The sequence below is a fragment of the Corapipo altera genome, unplaced genomic scaffold, assembly GCF_003945725.1.
Source record: "Corapipo altera isolate COAL_440 unplaced genomic scaffold, ASM394572v1 2b, whole genome shotgun sequence".
In the NCBI taxonomy this organism is placed as follows: Eukaryota; Metazoa; Chordata; class Aves; order Passeriformes; family Pipridae; genus Corapipo; species Corapipo altera.
This window is the reverse complement of record NW_020884874.1, coordinates 30,040,123-30,061,822: the sequence shown is the minus strand read 5'-3', so window position 1 is coordinate 30,061,822 and position 21,700 is coordinate 30,040,123. Positions and strand designations below refer to the sequence as shown.

The 21,700-nt window shown below is 40.3% G+C and overlaps 1 protein-coding gene and 1 long non-coding RNA gene across 5 annotated transcripts in view; one reads left to right on the top strand and one right to left on the bottom strand.

The window, feature by feature from the left end:
* The window catches only part of SHPRH (SNF2 histone linker PHD RING helicase), a 55,655-nt gene extending 37,340 nt beyond the window's left edge, over positions 1 to 18,315 (bottom strand). For 2 of the 4 annotated variants that reach the window (XM_027631528.1, XM_027631536.1), the window contains exons 1-10: positions 18,204 to 18,315; positions 15,221 to 15,890; positions 14,713 to 14,842; positions 13,235 to 13,339; positions 7,738 to 7,956; positions 7,338 to 7,416; positions 6,418 to 6,568; positions 4,551 to 4,656; positions 3,783 to 4,039; positions 1,735 to 2,430 (exon numbers count right to left, since the gene is read on the bottom strand). In XM_027631528.1, coding sequence (XP_027487329.1) covers positions 1,735 to 2,430; positions 3,783 to 4,039; positions 4,551 to 4,656; positions 6,418 to 6,568; positions 7,338 to 7,416; positions 7,738 to 7,956; positions 13,235 to 13,339; positions 14,713 to 14,842; positions 15,221 to 15,859 — 2,382 coding nt within the window. In that variant the 5' untranslated portion in view covers positions 15,860 to 15,890; positions 18,204 to 18,315. Of the gene's footprint in view, positions 1 to 1,734; positions 2,431 to 3,782; positions 4,040 to 4,550; positions 4,657 to 6,417; positions 6,569 to 7,337; positions 7,417 to 7,737; positions 7,957 to 8,329; positions 8,458 to 9,339; positions 9,381 to 13,234; positions 13,340 to 14,712; positions 14,843 to 15,220; positions 15,891 to 18,203 lie in introns of those variants that run through there. The other 2 variants (XM_027631543.1, XM_027631550.1) reach the window with 2 other exon arrangements.
* Positions 18,316 to 18,693: 378 nt separating this feature from the next.
* Positions 18,694 to 20,447, top strand: LOC113942793. Its single transcript, XR_003526053.1, has 2 exons — positions 18,694 to 18,780; positions 20,023 to 20,447. It is a non-coding gene; the product is annotated as an uncharacterized LOC113942793 (long non-coding RNA).
* The last annotated feature ends 1,253 nt before the right edge of the window (positions 20,448 to 21,700 follow it).

Below are 21,700 nucleotides of genomic sequence, written 5' to 3'. Positions count from 1 at the left end.
TGCTCTTTACCCCTTAATGATCAGCACATGACTTCACTGTTAATCATACCTTTTCTTCCAGTAATAATCTTTCTCTACATTTGTGCATAAGGCAATGGTGTTTCTGTCAACTGAAAGAAACACCTGCAGAGAAGTTCCTTCTTTTCAGCCCCAGAGTGGAACAACAAAGCATGTGCAACCAGGTCATTGCACATGAAAAAAAAGAGAGAGAAGGGAGGGTGGGAGGGGAAGAAAAAAGAAACAAACCAAAAGGAGCATGCTCACTGAAGCAAACAAGAAGAAATAGCTGTCAAAGTCTAATGATTTCTTCAAGTATTTATTAACAGATTTTCTGGAGGTTTATAACTTGGCCAAGGTTTGGTTGTTTTCACAGCAGCAGGAAAAGACAACCTGCCACAAAGCAAGACCTACTGATTAATTGTAATTTCTTGTCTATTACATAAAACCATTAGAATTTCCCACGGGTTGTAGGCAGTTGGAAGAGTAAAAAGCACACTTCACAAGCAATGCAAAAGCTGTTAACGTGGGAAACTGGTTCTTTTAAACATCTCCACATTTTTAAACACCTCCACTACCTTTGTTTTACCTATACAGAAAATAACTCCCCAAATTTTCATTTTCAAGCAACACTGCAAACAAGTCTTGCTTACAGTTGGCAGTTAAAGGAAAATGAAAACAATCACTTAGAATCGAAGGTGTCACACAGTTTCAAGTAGTGACAGTCAGTATTTAAACTATTTTACTGTTACCATGTAAATCTATTTCTAACAATTTTCATCCAAGCTGGTATAAAATTTGGACTGGGCCCTAGGAAAACCACGTGAGTTTTACACATTTATGCACTAAATCTAATAAGACTGATCACACATATGGCACTGGAGGCCTAGAATTCATTTATACATTGGGCATCTATGCATAACAGCTAAAGGTACAAGATATATCCCTGAATACAAAGTTATATCAATCTACTACTACTATTATTTTATTCAAAATACATGGGATCTATGGTTTTGAAAGCACTAGATCATTACAAAGGTTCTTGACTACTGAAAATATGAAGGACAAAAATCCTGTATAGCCTTATTTACTGTAAGTATAATAAGGTTTATTTTAGCGACAGGGCTATTAGAAATAAAGTAAAAGGATAATACATGGTCTCCAAATAAATATAGCAGATGTTATAGAGGCAATGCCCAAGTTGTAAGAGTGTTGTTTTCAGTAAACACCAAGACACAAGACTTCTTTCATAAAGCCCAAGAACCAGAAATGCAAAACTACGCTCTTTACCTACTGAAACATTTTTTAGCTAGAACAAAATGAGAAGCAACAGTCAGAGAGCTGCTTAGGTGCAAGTGTACAGTGAGAACACTCAAAACACCTACAGTCAGGCCTTTTCAAGTTCCTTGGTGGTCTTTCAAACAGCCTTCCCCTCTCAGAAATCCCCTGTTGTTGCAACTGCTCAAAATTTGCTTCCATTTTCTACAGATACCTAGTCCACTGTATTATCTCCCAGTGACCAACTAAAAAGGAAAAAAGTTAAAAACTAATTGCAGACAGTCTTTCTGAGACACCAATGACCATTTGATGCCAAAGCATAGGTCTACAGTAGGAAATGCAGAATTCTAACACAGAGGACAAAGAGACCTCTGAACTTCAAGTAACGCAGAATGTCTGACAGGAAGCCCTGAGTTTTGATAAAATAACTCTCCAGAACATGAAGCTACATAATCTTACCAGAACGCGAAGAGAAGATGATCTTACATGCCTATTGATCTCATCTACCCACTGATGACAAATAGAACTCGGAGAAATTATCAGAGTCGCTCCTGTGGGAACTGGTTTCATTGCCACAAGGCAATGGGGACAGTAGAAGGGCCTGCTCTTCAGGTTCTCCTCTTTGTAGTTTACACACTCTGCATGCTGCCATAAGTAGCATTTCAGGCACTGCACACGAGCTTTGTAGTCAGCCAATCCAAGCTCACCACAGATGCATTCAAAACGATATCCAGAGGTATTAAATGGAAATACAGAGCTGGTATGTTGTACACTACTGTCAGCATGTTCTTGGGAATGTGAGGACGGGACCTTTGGGATTTCCTGTGGGACATCAGCTGTAGTTTTAGAAACATCAAAATCAGGATGACTACTCATGTCACTGGAGACAAGGAGGCTGCCGTGCAAATCAGGAGATTTTGGGATGACAGTTTCCTGTTTAACATTATTCTCTTTTACAGAGTTCTCATGATCTGGTTCAGATTTCTTGTTACTTTTGCTAGGTGTACAATAATCATGTTCTTCCATGGCAATATCCACCCGTGAAGTAGTTTTACAGATGTGTTCAGATGTGATATCACTATTTTTTGATTCTTTGGTTTGAGTTTTAGCATCAGTCAGCTGCTTCTTCTGAGTATTTTCTGAAGCCTTTGCTACCTACAAAGTAAAATTAACCAAGAATGTCAGACTTTACATAGAGAATTGTCCAGTGCTGTTTAATATCTACCACTGCTATTTAATATTTCCATTAATGACAAAGGGATCTAGTGCACCCTCAGCAAACATGCAGATGACACCAAGTTGAGTGGTGCAGTTGGCACACCTGAAGGGCAGGATGCCATCTGGAGGGACCTGGACAAGTTTGAGAAGTGGGCCCATGGGAACCTCACGAGGGTTAACAAGATCAAGTGCAAGTTACTGCACATGGGTTGGGATAACCCCCAGTATCAGTACAGGTTGGGGGATGAACAGATCGAGAGCAGCCTGAGGCAGAAGGACTTGCAGGTGCTGGTGGATGAGAGGTTTGACATGAGCTGCCACCATGCACCCACAGCCCAGAAAGCCAAATGTATCCTGGGCTGAGTCAAAAGCAGTGTGACCAGCAGGGCGAGGGAGGTGAATCTGCCCCTCCACTCCACTCAGGTGAGACCTCACATAGAGTACTATATCCAGCTCTGGGAACCCCAACATAAGAAGGTCACAGACCTGTTGGAGCAAATCCAGAAAAGGGTCACCAAGATGATTAGAGGGATGGAGCACCTCTCCCAATGAAGAAAGGCTAAGAAAATTGGGATTGTTCAGCCTGAAGAAGAAAAGGCTACAGGGTGACCTAATTTCAACCTTCCAGTACATGAAGGGACTACTTACAGGAGTGTGTAGTGACAGGATAAGGGGGAATAGTTTTAATCTGAAAGACAGTAGGTTTAGATCAGATACTAGGAAGAAATTATTTACTGTGAGGGTGGTGAGACACTGGAACAGCTTCCACAGAGAAGTCCCTGAAAGTGCTCCAGGCCAGGTTGGATGGGGCTTTGGGCAACCTGGTCCAGTGGAAGGTGTCCCCATGGCAGGAGGGGTTGGAAAATAGATGATTTTTAAGGGCTCTTCCAACCCAAATTACCTTCTCATCTTTTTTTTTTTTTTTTTTAACATATAAACACATCAGGACACAGATATTACGGTTTTGTATCAATTTCCAGTTTGAGGATTTGGTTAATGTTTACCAGTGTTTAAAAAACACCTTCACAGTAAGAACAATGCAACTTCCAGTGCCACTATTTTACAAGATTTATGACAGATGTAGTTAATACTTTAGCATCAAATTTGATCTATGTATGACTTCTGCTTCTTTACTCATGAATGTCAAAGCAAATGCTGCCATTTTCTTCATTTTTACCAATAAGTTAGCATCACTGAACACACACACAACACAGCTCCAAGCAGTATGCAATCAGTAGAAAAAAGATCTGTCTTTGCAACACTGATGTAACTGTGGCAGCACATTTTACCTGCTCTTTGGTTCTTTCTCGCTTCTTCTGTTCCTTGTAATTCTTTCCCAGCTTGAAAGACCCAGCCAGACCATGTCCTTTGACTTGCTCTACTACATGTTCTGCAATTAGCTTTTCTAGAGTTCTTTTGAGAAGCCGTCTATTTCTCTGTGTGTCATACCTATAAATAGCACTGATGTACTTAAATATTGCAACGATGGATGCTCCTTTCTTCACATTCATTTCTTTTACAGCTGTTAATATCATCACTCGTAAGCCTGTATGTAGAATCAAAGCAAAACAACTTACAGCTCAGATAAAATGAAAGTTACCTCAGAGAACGCATATTAAGGGAACTCTAAACATAGTGTTCATCTAAAAAAATGCTAAACAAAGACAGACAGCAGTTTTGACAATGCTTGACTTGAGGCAGCTCTGCAAATTGCTATTTTGCAGTGAATCCAAGGCAATATTTGACAGTAATAGAAACAAGTCACTCCATTTTCTTACTGAGCCATAAAAAAGATAGTGTATTTCAGTTAAATGCATAAACTCTTTTACAAAGACCTTTAGTTATATGGAGCTCTGTAGCTCAGAGTTCTGAGTTGCTAACTTACTTTTAACTGTGAATCACTTGTTTGTAGCATGCAATCCCACATGACAGTGCCCAGCAAAAGAATCATTTCATTCTGAAGAAGTGAAGAGTAACCTTGAGCTCATAGTCAGTGGCCAATATAAGACTTAATGCCAAAAGTAAAATGTATTTTAAAAGTCATCAGAAATACTTACTGGGATATTGTATTTTTTCCTTCAATTTAGGCTCCATTTCCTTTGGTTTTTTCTTTTTATTTCCTTCTAAAGGTTGAGGTGGAACAAAGAAGTTCACAAGCTTACCCTAATGCAGAGAACATTAAACAGTTATTAGCTCACGTCTCTTCACAGTCACTCTGGTCTTCGTTAATGTTTTCACATTTGAAAATAAGCATGAGCTGCTACAGATATATGTTCTGATCTCACCAATTTGCTTAGATAGCTCATTTTTAATGTACAGAATGACACCTCATTCAGTTCAGTTTCTTGGCAAATGGTGTTCAGCAACTACAGTGAGAACAGAAAGAGCAGCCCTGCAAGCCTTTTGGAGTCCTTCACTGCTTCGGAATTAAGTTGCATTAATCTACAGCTGTTAAGTGATCTAGGTTACTGATGAGGGAGGAAAATATATAGCAAGAAACAAAAAAAGAGGTAAACAACACAGAGGAAAAACCCTAGTTAGTTGTACAAAAAGTATGTTTTTCTTTTTAGAGTTGTCCTCCTCAATTTTACTCTATTATGAGTGATGCAGGAATAGTGAGTCAATCCAAGGGAATGTATACTCAAAAACTGGCATATAAAGAAGAATCTCAAAGCTGGGAAAAAACACAGTGCCAATATTTCTATTATTGTTTTATAGCTATATCCATTGACACTTCACTCTGCCCTGTCCAATTCGTTGCTCTGTAGGATTCTTAAAAAGTAACTGCAATGAAATTCCAGATACTGTTTGAACCCTACAGAGAGTTGAAATTATTGGAGTAACTCTACCATTGGCTTACACAACCCAGGAGTCATCCAAAAAGTCTCTAGTGGAATAAAACACTTCTGGTTTTACTTTTGTTTGGGGTTTTTTTAGGACATCATACAAAGACATTTTATATTTGAAGACAAGAAAAATACAAATGACAAGAGGTCTTCTGGATTAATGGAATACTACCTTTCAACCACAGGTAATGTCATACAATTTTGCTTATAAAGGTCCCAAAATATTAGCTGTCTGTCCCAACTACTTGTATCATGAAACAGTTCCACTAACTCCAGCTTTCCAAAAGTTATGGTTTCTAGTTATTGTTGTCAGTTGATGTCCACGTGCATTAGTGCTTATACTCCCCTCTTCACACTCCTCAGTGCTGACTCTCTTATACATTTAAGAATTATCTTATTCTCTCAGAGAACTGAGAACTTTTAACTGATAAAATTACAAGCAGGCAGGAGATCATTATGAATAGACGTAAAATGAAACAGGCTGCCATGAATTCAAAGGTATGGAACCCATGAAGTGGTAAGAGTTTACTTAAGAATAACAGTTCTTTTCCTTCAGAAAGAATTTTTGGTTTCAGTGAGTGTGCTAAGTTTTTACAGTATGAGTGATGAGGAAAGTGAAAAGATGGAAAACTGTTGCTAAATAAGCCCATTTATTACATGAAATAGAGGGAGAGCAGAAATCTTTATCTACTGAGTGTAAATTGTCCCTATTTTAGCACAGAATGTATGTCTAATGGATGTTTGATACTCATCAATACAAAGAAGTGAAGGAGAGAATGACATCCAACATAGTAAACTAACATATTTATAGACTCCTGAAGCCTGTGTAAACTACATAAGCAGCGCAGTTGCCTGACAACACCCTTGAACAATGGCAAACTATCAACTGCTTCTCATGCAAACTATTCCACCATTTATGCCACCAAGTGTCATGTCCTACAAAGGAAAAACTGTCCTTGCAATACAGCTTTAAATACAGAGTTCTACAAACCAGAAAGCACTAAACTCAAGAGAAGTGTATTTGCATTAATTCTGAAAAGCACTTTCTTCAAAATAACTTTCATCCTGGTTTCCTTACCTCAGGTAATGTTAGATCATCTTGTTTAATATCTGGTCCAGTATGATTCAGAATAAGAGCCAACACTTCTACTGTTTTTCCAAGACCCATCTCATCTGCCAAAATACCTCCAGGCCACTGGGGTCCAGCAGTTGGGTATTCACGGATAATACTAAAATTCAAGTGCATTCCCAAATGAAAGTCAATAACTACAGAATGGTGTGACAGAAGCACATGTTCATGAACGTGCAGCACAGCTTTAGCAAGGCAAAGTTTGTAGGGTGGGGCATTATCTTTGTTTAGTTTACATGAGATTAAGAAATGTTAAAAAGCTTTTTGGATGTATAAACCTGAAAAAGACAAATATGTATGCCAAAATTTTTAGAATTGTTTCACCTCCTAACAGGCCTTGCCCTACTAACCTTGGCATATCATAATATTAGTCTCAAAAAAATGAAATATTTTTATATTCACATATCACAGATCTGACAGTTATATAGGGAAAAACAGAATGCAAACTAGCAATCAAAAGGTTCTATTCTAACCAGATTAACAAGAAAAAAGAAATAGATTTAGTAATGCAATACCCGTCTTTAATAAAAAGCATTCTACTGCCCCCTTCCTTTAGACTTTAAACACAGTGGATAAGAAGGTCAAAGTCTCCAATGCCCTAATGTTAACATCAAACCACAAATTTACTGAAATTTAAAAAAAAAAAAAAGAATTGTCTTCAACTTGAGATTTACATATTTACCCGTGCACTACATATTCCAATTTGTCCTTTTTTTTCAAAATAAAGATATCACTGTTCTAATTCTTTAGTTGCTAACTGAAACAAAAGATATGGATTATCTTATATCCTTCAGGATAAAGCTACCAATGAGGTTTCCACAAAGTACAACCCTGAGGCGTTCTCAGAAAGAGTAACTACAAAAACATACCAGCCAGTGAATGGATTATAGTAGATTTTTACTCCATCCAGAGTGATCACCTCCCGCCATAAGAAGTGCAGTGCATTTTCTATGAAGAAAGTGTTCATGTTACTATTGTGAGGTTTCTCTATAAACAGCACACTGCTTAGAATTGTTCAGCCTTATTGTGACATTTAGAGACAAAAAGCTGAAGTCTACCTCCACAGAGCTTCATGACCAAAAAGGTACATGAGCTGCTGTTCAGCAAGACCTAGTTTATCATTTAGTGTACTAACCAAACAACAGCTTTTATGGAAATAGTAAAGAAATAATTAACAAAACTTCTAATCAAACAGCAAGAAAACATTACTGCTGACAATACAATTACACTTTCCTCAATTATGCAAGTTTTCCAGATCCATATACTTGCCACTGCTTGGAGCGTTTGTGTGGTTCTCTCGGTGAAGCATCCAATTCACAGCCTCACTTTGGTATGGCCTCAGAATGGGAATTAATGCAGGATGCTGCACATCCTTTCTAAGTAACTGGATATCCTGCTGATGGGTGTGTCTTACAAAGTCATAAAGCTCTTCAATATTTTGTCGCTCTAGTTCCATGTCAGATTCTTCCTCATCTTCCTCCAGCTCATCTGCATACACCAAATAATTCAAGATGCTCATTATCAATCAAATTGGGACAACATCTCAGTAAATTTTGCTGCAACATATTTAGTTAACGGATGAAAGCAAGCAAAGCAAAATGTCATTTAAACATATGCCATGACTGCACCTAACTCAGCTAGCAGCAGTAGTAAACAATGAGCACTGCTTTACAGATTAATAACTGAAATAAAGTAAAAGTATGTAAAATAATAACAGTAATAATAGTAATAGCAATGAAAAAGAGAGAGATTAACAAAACCCAAGAAACACAAATGATGCACAATACAATTGCTCGCTACCCACTGACTGACGCCCAGCCCATCCCCAAGTAGTGACTGGTGGTTCCCAGCCAACTCTCACCAGTTTATAAACTGAGCATGATGATCTATGGTATGGAATATCCCTTCAGCCAGTTCAGGTCAGCTGTCCTGGCCAAGCTCCCTCCTGGCATCTTTTGCATCTCCTCACTGGAAGAGCAAGGACTGAAACTGCGGGAAAAAGTCCTTGACCTGGGGTAACCACTACTCAGCAACAAGTAACACATAATTGTGTTACAAACATTATTCTCACACTGAACCCAAACACACAGCACTGTACCAGCTACTAGGAGCAAAACTAACTCTATCCCAGCTGAAACCAGGACAGCTGAAAGTTAATCGTAGTGTGCTATGGTGATCGCAGATGTATACATAATCAGAAAAGCTCTTTCCTTAGAATTTAGGTGTAGAATAACCAGATCTTATTTATTTGATAAAGACCTTCCACTAAACATTTTCAACTAGTACGGAATCACAAATATCTCACATTTCACATTTAAATATTAATATGGGTCAATGACCTTACAGAAAGGAGAAAACCATAGTGAGTTGTCAAGCATTTGTCATTAATTTTTTATGAAATAAAGTCTTTCTTTATAAAATAACACATTTTAAAAAGCAATACAGGAGATTCTCTTCAGAGAGCTTTCATGTTAAACTTAAGTTATCCATCTGGATAAGAAAATTGTAGCCGTAGGACAACACTTAATTCTCACTACTTGCATCATTGTAAAAATTCAGACAAGGCATACTTTGGAAATTAAAAACCCACTTCAAGAGAAGTATGCACCCTTTAGGACAGAAGGTCTACCCTTCTTTTCTACCCTCTAGGAAAAAAGACTTTGTGTTTATGTATTTTTCACAAAATTTGGATATATGGGCATACAAAGAACTTAAGCACTGCAGAACAAAAATTCATGAAAAATTCAAAGGTCAGCATTTTAGGAAACTGAAATAAAGTGAGAGAACAAAAGACTCAGAGGACAAGTTTTAACAGTTTTTAGTTTTCAAATTAAAAACACTGGTACCAAAAAATTACAGAAAGATACTAACCCTAGCTAGCACTGGAGACAAAGTCACCTTGCAAAATTTTTCTAAAAAAAAAAATAAAAATAAATTGGAAGCAAGTCAGAGCCATCATTTCCAGCATAAAGTGACCTTAAAGTGACCTTAAAAACTCTAATAAAACAGCTAATGACAGGCACAATTAAATGAAATTATAATTCCTATGTCTTGGGCTAGCAAAGAAGAGAGGTACCTGGCACAAACAGTAGAGAACTTAATCTTAAAATAAGGTTTGGGAGCTGCTAATAGACTCTTTCATGAAAAAAAAAGCACCCTTTCATTCAAATGGATGGTGAAGGTGAAGAACAAAATGGTATGCCTAAGTATGGCAGCCATCAGTGCTTTCCCCTAATCCTTTTAAATCAAAGAAACAATTCCAGTGCTTCACAAGGGAAAAGAGAATTCTGAAAGACATTGAGTTTATATATAGTCATGAAAACTATATACATAGAAGACTTGCAGTGTAAACCAGGCAATTAGAGTACACATGTGGGGTTATTAATATTATGGCCAAATGAAAAGCACCAAGCAAAGCACTCAGTTTTATATATTAAAGAAACCATTCAAAGGCATCCTCTAACACACATCCCTCACTTTAGGAAAATAGCAGAAAATTAGAATGACTGCAAAGTATAACTTCAATCAATGAATTCAATCTACAGTGACACCTATCATTACACTTGCTAAAATCACAGTTCTCAAATCTCACAGTTTTAAGCATAATAAATTGATTTCTATATAAACTAAGTCAATCCAGAATTTTACAGGGGAGTAAAGACTACAATATACTTTAGAGCAATTTTTTTTTTCATACAATTGGGTATTTTTTTGTCCACACCTTTCTTGTTTTGTTCATTCTTTCAAAGACTTTTTTTCCCTGATTAAATGGTTCTATGTACCACAGTGATTTTTTAAAGGATGCTAGGGAAGTATATCCTTCTCTCAGTTACTTATTTAACAGTGAATATTTAACTATGCTTTCAATCATTTCAAAATGTAATTCAAAGACACAGGTTTCATCTTAGTCTTTTTTTACATTTGAGAAACAGATGTATTGTACTATCTAAAAACTCAGTTTCTCTGACACTTTTCAAGTACTCTACTTAATTCCTTCAGTGACTGAATTACAGTTCTGCTACTGCACCTGAAGAAGGATATTTCCATTTCCAGATGGCTGTACCTGCATCAATGAAAACGTAATCTTTTTCCTCATTATTCTAGATTAATGGAAAACTTGTTGCTTTGCATTTGGTAGTAAATAACATATATAAATACCAAAACCATCTTTATACAAAGAATTCATTCTTCTTAAGAAAATTGAAGGCAAATGTTATGTAATATGACATTGCCAGCTACTATAGCTCCATGACACTGTAAACACTGGGAAAACAAAACCCAAACCATTTACCATTCACTAGAACAAACAGCAATTAAACAGTCATTTTAGTCTCCTTTTGTTTTTATTTTAATTATAAAGACTATGGTTTTTTTCATATTAAGAAAGCAGCTTACTGGATCTTTAAGTAATTTATGTCTCTGTGTTCACTGAAGCTACAAGCAGCATCCAATATTATATGGCAGATATGGGATACAAGCTATTATAAAATCAGCTACTTATTAAAGCAAACAAAATAAATCTCTGCAAACAATTTCCTCAAAAAAGTAGTTAACTCTACTAATTAATTTTGCTAACTCATGAAGCTCCTCCATATTCTGCAAAGTGAGTGAACCATCTAGGGAAGATGTCCTGCTGGATGCATTGTTCGTGAACAAAGAAGGGCTGGCAGGTGATGTGATGACTGGAGGTTGTCTTGGGCATGGCGATCATGAAATGATAGTTTTTGGTTCCTGGAGAAGTAAGGAGGGGTGCCATCAGAACTGCTACCTTGGACTTCAAGAGGGCAGACTTTGGCCTGTTTAGGGGTGTGGTTAACAGAGTCCCTCAGGAGGCAGTCCTGAAAGGCAAAGGGGCTCGACATTCTTAAAGAATGAAATCTTAAGGTACAGGAGCAGGCTGTCCCCCTGTGCCAAAAGATAAGGTAGCAGGGAAGACCAGCCTGGCTCAACAGGGAGCTTTGGCTGGAACTCAGGGAAAAAAGAGAGGTTATGACTCTTGGAACAAGTGGTTCGCAACTCCAGAGGACTACAAGGATGTGGTGAGGTTACTGCATTCAATTTTGGGTCCCTCACTACAAGAAAGATACAGAGATGTTGGAGCATGTCCAGAGCAGGGCAATAAAGCGGGTGAAGAGTCTGGAGCACAAGTCTTATGAGAAGCAACTGAGTTAGCTGGGATTGTTTAGCCTGGAGAAAAGGCAGACAAGGGGGAGCCACAGTATTCTCTGCAATTACCTGAAAGGACACTGTAGTGAGGTAGGGGTCAGTCTCTTCTCCCAAGTAACTGTACAAGAGGAAGTGGCTTCAAGTTGCACCAGGGAAGGGTTAGATGGGATATCAGGAAAAATTTCTTCACCAAAAGGGTTGTCAAGCTTTGGAACAGGCTGCGCAGGGAAATGGTTTAGTAACTATCCCTAGAAGTATTTAAAAGACGTGTGAATGAGGTACTTAGGGACATGGTTTAGGGATGGACTTGGCCGTGGTGGGTTATAGGTTGGACTCAATGATGTTAAAGTTCTTTTCCAACCTAAGTGATTCAATGATTCTATGATTCCATATTAAATATTTTGTAGCTTTTTTTTTTAGATTCCTTACTGCATCTATGCCATGCTTGCCATAACTTGAGATGGAATGCCTACCACAAAATCTCAAAACCATCTCTAGAAGGATATTAATGGAATGAGTACATAGAGGAAAACAAATATCTAAAAATAAAATGTAGGGATTCAGAGGTCATGTCTCTTATTTGTGTAAAACCTTGTGCACAACTCCATCAACACAAGAATTTGCTTATCAGTGGGAAGAACAAGAAACCTCATCTTGGAATGTTGCTGCATGGAGTTCACTTTAGATGGATACTGACAAGTGTTCAAATACATAAGTACAAGCAATTAAAAAAGAAAATCAACTATTTCTGTTAAACAGGTGGATTTTAAACATGATTAAGTTGCTACAAGTGCTTAAAAGGAATACATTCATCAGCATACAATCAAGGCTATATTATTTTATGCTACATCAATAAGGAGGTGCTTAAAAACTGTCAGAAAATGAAACTAGTTTCACAGTGTGTAATCACCTGGGGTCTTCCCACGCAAATATTGTTCATTTGTGTGACACACTTTTTCTGAATTCAGAGCACAGCATAATGCACACTGTGGACTTACACAGTGGTTTAACGATCCTGTTTTGTTCTTTAATACTCCCAGGATAACTGTTTACCTTTGATTTGGTTTGACTAGCACTGAACACTAAGGTGATACATTTACTGAGCTCTACACCTACCTACTCAACTACAACCCAAGTTGCAACAATCAGCAAAGAGGCCATAATTTTTTTCTTCTGCATTACTCTATATTTATCTATTGAATTTTTACTGAAGCTGCACTGCCTAATCTGCTTGCAAGCTTTTAGTTCTTGTTCATCTCTGTTATGCTGAATAATAGATTTAAACTTTGTTGATAGCATTTCACCAATCGTTCTTTTTCTCAAAGCATACATTAAGCTGCACATGCCTTTGTAGGCCTTGACTGGTGATTACCAATCATTTATTTCTACTCTCCACAACAGCTATTTTACTTAGCCATTTAAACAGCATTCATTGGCATAAAATCAAGACTCTATTGTTATTTTATGCTACACCAAAACGTACATGGTGAAAAATGGTCAGAATATTTACCATTTGGCAACACAGCTGCTTTATGAACCTGAGCTGGTTACATAGCTTCTGAAAAGTTAAGACATAGCAACTAGCAACCCAATCACTCACATCCACATTCTTGCTCCAGTAACTTTGAAGCGCATGTCTTCCCTTCCAGCAAATGCCTCTTCACTTGTAAGCAGCACTGAACCACGTAGTCCATAAAAATATATCCTTTAGAGTAGTGAAGACAGATGCCTCAGATTCCAGGCAAAAATTATTCTGGATCTCAGAATAAGTCACTGGTCATTTTCTTTGCAAACAATCTCTTTCCCCAACTCTTCCTCAATGAGAAGATATGCAGAGAAGAAAAATGTGCTTTCTGCTATAGCATTACTTTATTTCAGCATTCTATCACAGGCCTTAGTCATCTCAAGTCTGTGAATTCTCTGGCAAATATTCTGCTTCTAATGCATGTATGATGACGTATTTCTCCTAATACATTTAAAACCATTACTATTCATTTCTATACCTTAAACTATTTATACTTCAGACTTCTTGGATCTGCTTTATTGTGTTTTTAAACTTACACTGACATGTCTGTGTCAGTCAGATTACTTCAGTTTTTGGAAGGATGACTTCTTATGTGCAATATCTTCCCTCCCCCACATACTTAGCTATACTGACCCATCCCTTGGTACACCTCAAGTCTCTTCTTACAGTTCCACATTTGTTCTTCGCAGCAAGTAAGGATGTTCAGATTTTATTCCATTAGCATTCATTTTAAGCTTCTCTTTAGCAAGTTGCCTAATTTTTTACACAATTCTGCCTTTTCAAATTAAGTACAATTGTATGTGGGTGCTAGGCTTCTCTTGCTTCTGCAAGAACCCTCAAACTCAGAATACTACAGTCACTGTTATTGAATCAGTCTTCAGCTCAAATTTTGAATCAATACTACACTCAGGAACAAGACTGGTTTTTTTCACAAGTTTCCTAAGCCATCATTTATCACTCTATAAATCTGTATTACTACTGACTATATTCTGGCAAACATATCTTCAATTCCAAAATGACAACAAGGCTCGAAGTTGTAAATCTTTAGTGGTATATTTTCAGAACTGTCATAAAGTTGCATTTTGTAGTGGTTTGCATTATAACTGCTGTACAATATAAAACACACAGAAATCTATTCCATAGTTTTGTGATAGGCACCAACCTGGGAACAAAATTTTTCCAAATTTAATTCCTGGTTCGTTTAAATAGTTCCTGTGTAACTCAGAGAAGCTACTGTAGATCTGTTCAACCAACTCACAAGAATCAGTGAAAACTGTATTTACTCCCAAAAAGTTAAGGACTCAAACATCTCTGTGTTTCAGTGCTTTATCTGTACAGAAGAAATATTATCACCTCTAACTGCAGCATAAACTAATTAGCATATGATTAATGGTCAGATAATAATATTGACATACCTAATAACATTAGCTTGAAAGTAAAAGTCAGTCTAGATGGCAGGAATAATTACCATTTTTCCTTACATTTAAAACTACCACACAAGACACACTTTAATAACAAAAACTGTTTGTCAACAATCAACTTTATTGCATTACCTGGAATTAAAAAACTGTAGAACTTTTCCATGAGTTTTTGAATCAGCTGATTGGCTTTTTTGGGCCTTCCACCTCCATCGCTGAGAAACTCTGGTTTACTTAGCCCAGTTTCAAGAAGGTAAATTCCAACCTGTGAAAGGGTTATACAGTTAATAATTTAATTAGCTGTTAAAATGACAAGAATATTATAAACAGAAGAACATGAAAATAACAACAGTGCTTTGAAAATCAGCAAGTATAGACAGATATAACAAATCTACTAAAAATACCATATAGAGGAATTGTAACTAAAAGCTTCTGTGATTCTTTTGGGCAATGCATTGCTAACAGTGAAAAAGTAAAAAGTTATTTTCAGAAAAAAACACACTGAAAACATTACAAAAGTGTGTAGAAACTATACATTTTCATCACATTATAAAATATATGGTAGCTGCCAGACTTTGTTGTTCAGAGGTTTCTATTTTACATTTCAAACAGAAAAACTTTCAAAATGCATACAAATGCATACCTTTAAAGTCTGAGCCTCTCCAGGTCTTTGATAAAGTCCAATTATCTTTTTCTTTTGCAACCATCTCAAGCCTTCCAATATTTCACCACTTAAACTTGGTTCCACCAAAATACGTTGTTCATAAGCACCCAGGTATTCTTTAGTTTCATTACTATACTCTTCTTCACTTCTTTCATGAACACAGACCTGCAGCTGATCGTCAGAGTCTCCTCTCATTAAAGTAAAGCTCCTTTCATGGAATTCGTCAGCTAGAATTTGCTCAGAAGGAAGATGTAGAGCAAATTCTCCCAACAAAACCTTCCAGGACCCATCTGCACGGTATGGCAAGACTATAATATTTAGCTGTACAGACACAGGAGTCAAGATGGAATAAGAGTCTTCTTCATCATTAACTGTCAAAAACTTAACAGATTTTGAGCCACTGCCTTCTTTTTGTACAAGATCTTCATCAGTGCTATCATCATTTATAACAATGAAGGATGCAGAAGTGCTTGGAACTGGAACATGGTCCTCATTAGTCACTTCATCATCTAATGTTACTATCTCATTTCTCCGGTCTTCATGCATGTTCCAGCAGAGCTTTTTCTTCTTCTCCTCATCTACTTTCGATGGAGGTGCGCGTTTGCGTCGACTACTCATTTTGTTGTTTTCTCAACAGTACTTTCAGTCCCTGCAAGACAAAGTAAATCAGTCAGCAATAAGCATTATAAAATCAAATGCCCACACTAAAATTTTACCATGCAACAGTAGTTAAACTTGCAAAATGTTCAGACACAAACATATGCAGTAAAAACTCTAATTGTTCAAAAGTATCAGTTTTACAGAGCCTCTCCTATTCCTGTGCCATCACACAAAACTGGACATAAATCATTGCCTTGTGCTAGATCTTATAATTTTGCCAGACAGCAACAGACAGAGATCAACAAGAATGCTTCATTTCACAGCTGTTGCTCAGACTCTGTGGGACAGATATAAACCAAGAAGCAGAGGAATCCTCAAAGATGGGGGTGGAGGGAGACAGCAAAAGAAACTCCACAAACAAAAGTGCAGGAAGTACAGGAGATTTGGGGGTGGGTGTGGGGAAAATACACAAAAAATTCCTCTTTCCTTTCAAAGCCTACATAGGTATGAAATTTTAAGCAAACTTGACACAGGGCTAGTCTGAAGTTGCCATTACATAAAATATGGTTTAGAGCCTAAGGTATCAAGCTCTGTCCTTCGAAGTTCCCAGTGACATTCCTACTAGTATTCAATACTTTATTTTCCCAGAAAACTGTGCATCCTGGGATCTGAATACACAAACTGTTTACAGAAGAGCCTTTAATTATTCTATTGCATTTCAGTGGGACCAATCATCAAACTAAATGGATAGTCTTATTGCTTTTGACTAACTGCAAAGTCAAGTCAAGATGCACATCCAAATTCTTGACTAAACCTGGGCACAGAACAGATTTTGTGGATAAAATACCAGAAAATAAAGTACACATGCTAAACAATACATAGGAGGAAGCAATTATGGAATATTAGACCCATCTGAGAAACTAATAACTACATACTCAAAACTACATGCTCATAATTAAATACTAGAATAAGTAGTAACTTTCTTTTTAAAAAGAGATTTTTTATAAGAAGCCTGAACCCAACAGATCTACGACCTCATTTTATACTCTGTCAGTATATTTAGATATCCGTGTCAATTCAGCTTCTGCATACAACTTATAAAGGAATGTAGGAAGATGAGAGGAAAGTATTCCAAGCTACTAAATCCAGTACGCCACATCCTAATGTTAAAGGCATTTATGCTGGAATAGGACAGAATTCTTATAACTCTGAATAATTTCAGAAGGGTCTTGACGGAAAAAAAACCCAACCAAAATCAAAACAATAAACAAACACTATTTGATGATTTATGAAAGCCAAAGGAAACATCCTGGAATACAGAAATCTTGCCTGTTTGAATTTCAAACACAGAATCACAGAATCAATTAGGTTGGAAAAGACCTCAGAGAGCATCGAGTCCAACCTATGACCGACCACCACCATGTCAAGTAGACCGTGGCACTAAGTGCCATATCCAGACTTTCCTTAAACACCTCCAGGGACGGTGACTCCACCACCTCCCTGGGCAGTCCATTCCAGTGTCTAATCACCCTTACTGTGAAGAAATTCTTCCTAATGTTCAATCTAAACCTCCCCTGGCACAGCTTGAGGCCATGTCCTCTCGTCCTGTCGTTGGCTGCCTGGGAGAAGAGGCCGATTTCCACCTTGTCACAACATTCTTTCAGGTAGTGTTATAGACAACAGAATTGAGGGAAGGTGAGTTTTTCAAAGTAATGCCCACGCACACGAAGCGATGCTGACAGCAATCGGAGCCAACCCTGACGGGAGCAACCACCGCACTTAACCCAGAGGCAGAGGGATCCCTACGGCATAACGGAATGCACGTGGACGCCAGCCTGGGCACCGCACTCTGACGAGCAAAGCGGGAGAACCGCTCTGTGTGAGTGCGAGGCGTTTAAAACTCCCGCGACCTGGAGACGACCGTGCCCACACCCCGCAGCAGCAGCACCCCTGCACAGCGGGGCCCGTGAGGCGACCTGGGGCTGAACGCCGCACCGAGCGCCCCAGAACACCGGGCCAGGGGCCTCCCCCCCCGCGTCACACCGCCGGAACGCGGGCACAGCTCGTTGTTTCGAGGGAGGAAAGTGACTTGAAGGCTGGGAAGGCGAGGCCAGCGGGATGAGACATTCCGCGACAGCCCCTGGAGGGGTCCACGCGGCCGCGGTGACCCGGCCCCGCCGCACCCCCGGTCACCGTGCAGCTGGCCCGCGGCACCCACTGCTCCCCGAACAGGCGACTCGCCCAGGCCCCGGGCCGCCCAGCCCCGCCGCCCGCGGCACGGCCGCTCACCGCCCGGGTGGCGACCCCTCGGAGCCGCGAGCGTGAGGGGCGAGGAGACCGGGGCTCGGAGCCCCGGACGTACCTAAGCGGTGACGCTGCGGCCCCGGCGGCCGTGGCTGCTCCCGGCTCGGGCGGGGCCCCCCCTTCGCGGCGGCGGCGGCGGCAGGGGGGCGGTGCGAGGGGGATGGTGCGGGGGTCGTGACCCTTCGGCCCCGGGCGGTGCCCGACGGAGCCCCCGGCGGGGAGCGGAGGGTGGGGTCAAGGGGGAGGGGGCGGGCACGAGAGTGCGCGCGCACCCGCACCGGCCCGGCCGGCAGCCAATGGGCTCCGGGGACAATGACATTTGCTCCGCCCACCCCGCCCGCCGGCGGAAAAAAGCAACAGGAAAGGTGGAGGATGGCGCAGGCGCAGTGGGTGCACCCCGTGAGGGGGCGGGGAAAATGCCCTTGCCCTCAATGGGGCGGGGCCGGGCGGGCACGGGCTGTGACATCACGGGCGGTGGGCGAGTGCGGTGCGGGGAGGTGGATCCTCAGGGAGGAGTGGAGGTGGGAAGCCGTGCGTGAGCCAAGTAGTGCACGGTGAGGAAGAACTGTACTGTGCGGATGACCGAACACGGGAACAGGTTGCCCAAAGAGACTGTGGAGTCTCCCTCACTAGAGGTACTCAAGAACCATCTGGACGAAATCCTGTGCCGTCCGGTCTGGGATGACCCTGTTTGAGCAGGGGAATTGGACCTGATGACCCACTGTGGTCCCTTCTGACCTCACCCATTCTGTGATTCTGTGGGTGAAACACTTGGGAGGAGGGAGGACACACTAAGGGCTGTTAAGACTGCGTAAGAAGAGCAATGTAAAGAGTGAGTTTCTGGGCTGTCAGCACTGTGGAAAGGCAAAATCAGGTCAACCAATTTTTAATAAATACCACTTCAGTAAAACCTGTGGAAATATTTAATCCTCTCATGAAGCAGCTGAAGGACTGCCAAGCCAGCGGTTTGGAGTTCCCTTAGGAGGCTTTCTGTCTCCCTCCTAAAAGAAGATCTTGATAAAAGATCCTAAGTTTTTATTTTGTTTTTTAAATGGAGTTCTTTTATTTCTGGATGTGCCTTTTGGGATTTAGCTATTATGGAATCAGAATCGATAGGTAGGAAAAGACCTCAGAGATCATCGAGTCCAACCTATGACAGAACACCACGATGTCAAGTAGACCATGGCACTAAGTGCCGCATCTAGTCTTTCCTTAAACACCTCCAGGACAGTTACTCTCCTGGAGCAGTCCATTCCAGTGTCTAATCAGCCCTTTTGTGAAGAAATTTTTCCTAATGTTCAACCTGAACCTCCCTTGGCACAGCTTGAGACTGTGTTCTCTCATCCTGTTCCTAGTTGCCTGCCAGAAGAAGCTCCCCCACACCTGGCTACAACCTCATTTCAGGTAGTTGTAGAGTGATAAGGTCACCCCTGAGCCTCCTCCTCTCCAGGCTAAACAAGACCATCTTCCTCAGTTGCTCCTCATATGACTTATGCTCCAGTCCCCTCAGCAGCTTTGTTGCCTTTCTCTGCCCTTGCTCCAGCACTTCCATGTCCTTCCTGAAGTGAAGGGCCCAGAACTAGACACAGTACTCGTGGGGTGGCCTCACCAGTGCCAAGTACAGGGGGAGATCACTTCCCTGATCCTGCTGGCCACATTATTTCTCATACAGGCCAGGATGCCTATTGATTCAATCCATAAGATAGTGAGCAGCTAAAGTTACGTACTTCTCTAGGAAGTGATGAAGCAACCTTGTTTCACTCCCTCCTGGTATGCAGCCATGTGCCTGGGTAGGTAGCTCCATCTAAAGGTAGGACACCCAGGCTTATGTTGTGAGATGTGAACATCGAATCTTCTCATCCTGAATTTGATGACAGGAGTCAGAACGGGCAGAGGACAGCAACTGCCATCATGGCTACTGAGGTGAAGGGTCATGAAAGTGCCATGCTGTCAGTCCCCCTACATGGGACCTCAAAGGTGTGACTCCTCATGCAAGTGTCCTGCACCTGCTGTTGATGATCTGATGCTGTGAGAAAGTCCCACAAGTGGCTGCTGCTCACCCTCCTCCACTTAATGAAGTCTGGACTCAACCAACAATGGGAAATGAGAGAAAATCATACACTTCTAGAATCCTTATAGAAATAGCAGACAACAATTCATGATTCTGTGACCTCCGTTCACAGGCTTATTCACAAGGCTCTTCACAGGTCTGTTAATCTCTTAATATATTAGCCCTTGTCCTTTAGTTAGCTTTTCTATTTCTATGATGTGCATGCCTTCTATTAAAGATTTTCTCTCCCAGGTTGGGATTTTTGTTTCTTTGGTAGTGGTGGTGGCTTTTAGAGACTTTTAATGTAGAACACTTGTAAAACTGAACTTTTCTCATCTGTATGTCATAAAAACTGGTAAGCAAGAAATGAACCTTTCTGCTTTCAGAAGAGGGGGAAGACACACTGGCCTCAAGAGAGTTCCTGTTCTGCATGATGGTATATGTCTAAGCCTCTCTTTTTCTCTCACCCCCATTCAGTACAAAGTATTTTTCTTAGTTCTCAGAATAAACAACCTTGTCACAATCCTCCCATCAAGGGAAGGAGGAGATAACAACTTCAAACAGGGTAGCAGTCGAGAGCTGGCAGTTCTCGAGTAGCCATTGTCTTGGCACTGCTCAAACCTCTCCTACCTTAAAGTTGAGAAGTCACTTCCCAAATCTCCCTGCCCACTGATCGGGTCAAGAGTTGGTATCTCTTATCACTTTTCAACACAGGAAGAGGAGGAAAGTGACTCATTTGAAAATACCCTTGGCTAGTGGTCCAGTGAAACAACACTAGAGGTCATTTAACAAGTAACACTTTTATTTGAAAGAAAATTCACGTTTGTTAATTGAATGATAAAGGCACATGGGTAGCAAAAGACTATATTGGTAAACCTTGCAATATCATATGAGAAAGAGAATGGTGGAAGAAAAAGAGATAGAGAGAAAAGAAAAAGAGGGGGGGGAGAAAGAGAAATCACTGGTGACAGATCCAGTATTGGACCAGTCAACATGGCTCTTTGGTGTGTAAGGAGCGCTCATCCTGAAGCTCTTGGGTATACTCTGACAGAGTAGGAGGCACACATCTTACCAGAGGTGTCCCTGCTTGGGGGAGGAGAGAGTAGCAAGTCCATTGATTTGTCTTTAAGGTAGTTGTATTCTCAGCCATGTAGGATTTCAAATGCCAGTTTATACTTTTGGAAGAAATGGATGGTGAGACTGTACTGCCGTCATAAATAGAGGTGGGGGGGCGCCAATTTATATGTAAATGGGGGATCTCTAGAGTAACAAAGAGAAGGATTACAAAGACTGTGGGTCTAGTGAAGGGGCAGAACAGAACCATAACATCTTAGCATCACTCCCTCTTCCACTTGACTTACTGCAGTGATAAGGGTCATACATCCTCCCCTCAGCACGCCATTCACACTTCTCATGGAAATCTCTTAGCTACTTATGTCGTGGAAATCCGTTCACCGTGTATCTCATGGCATATCTCATGGAACACCTGGCTGTTATCTTGCCTG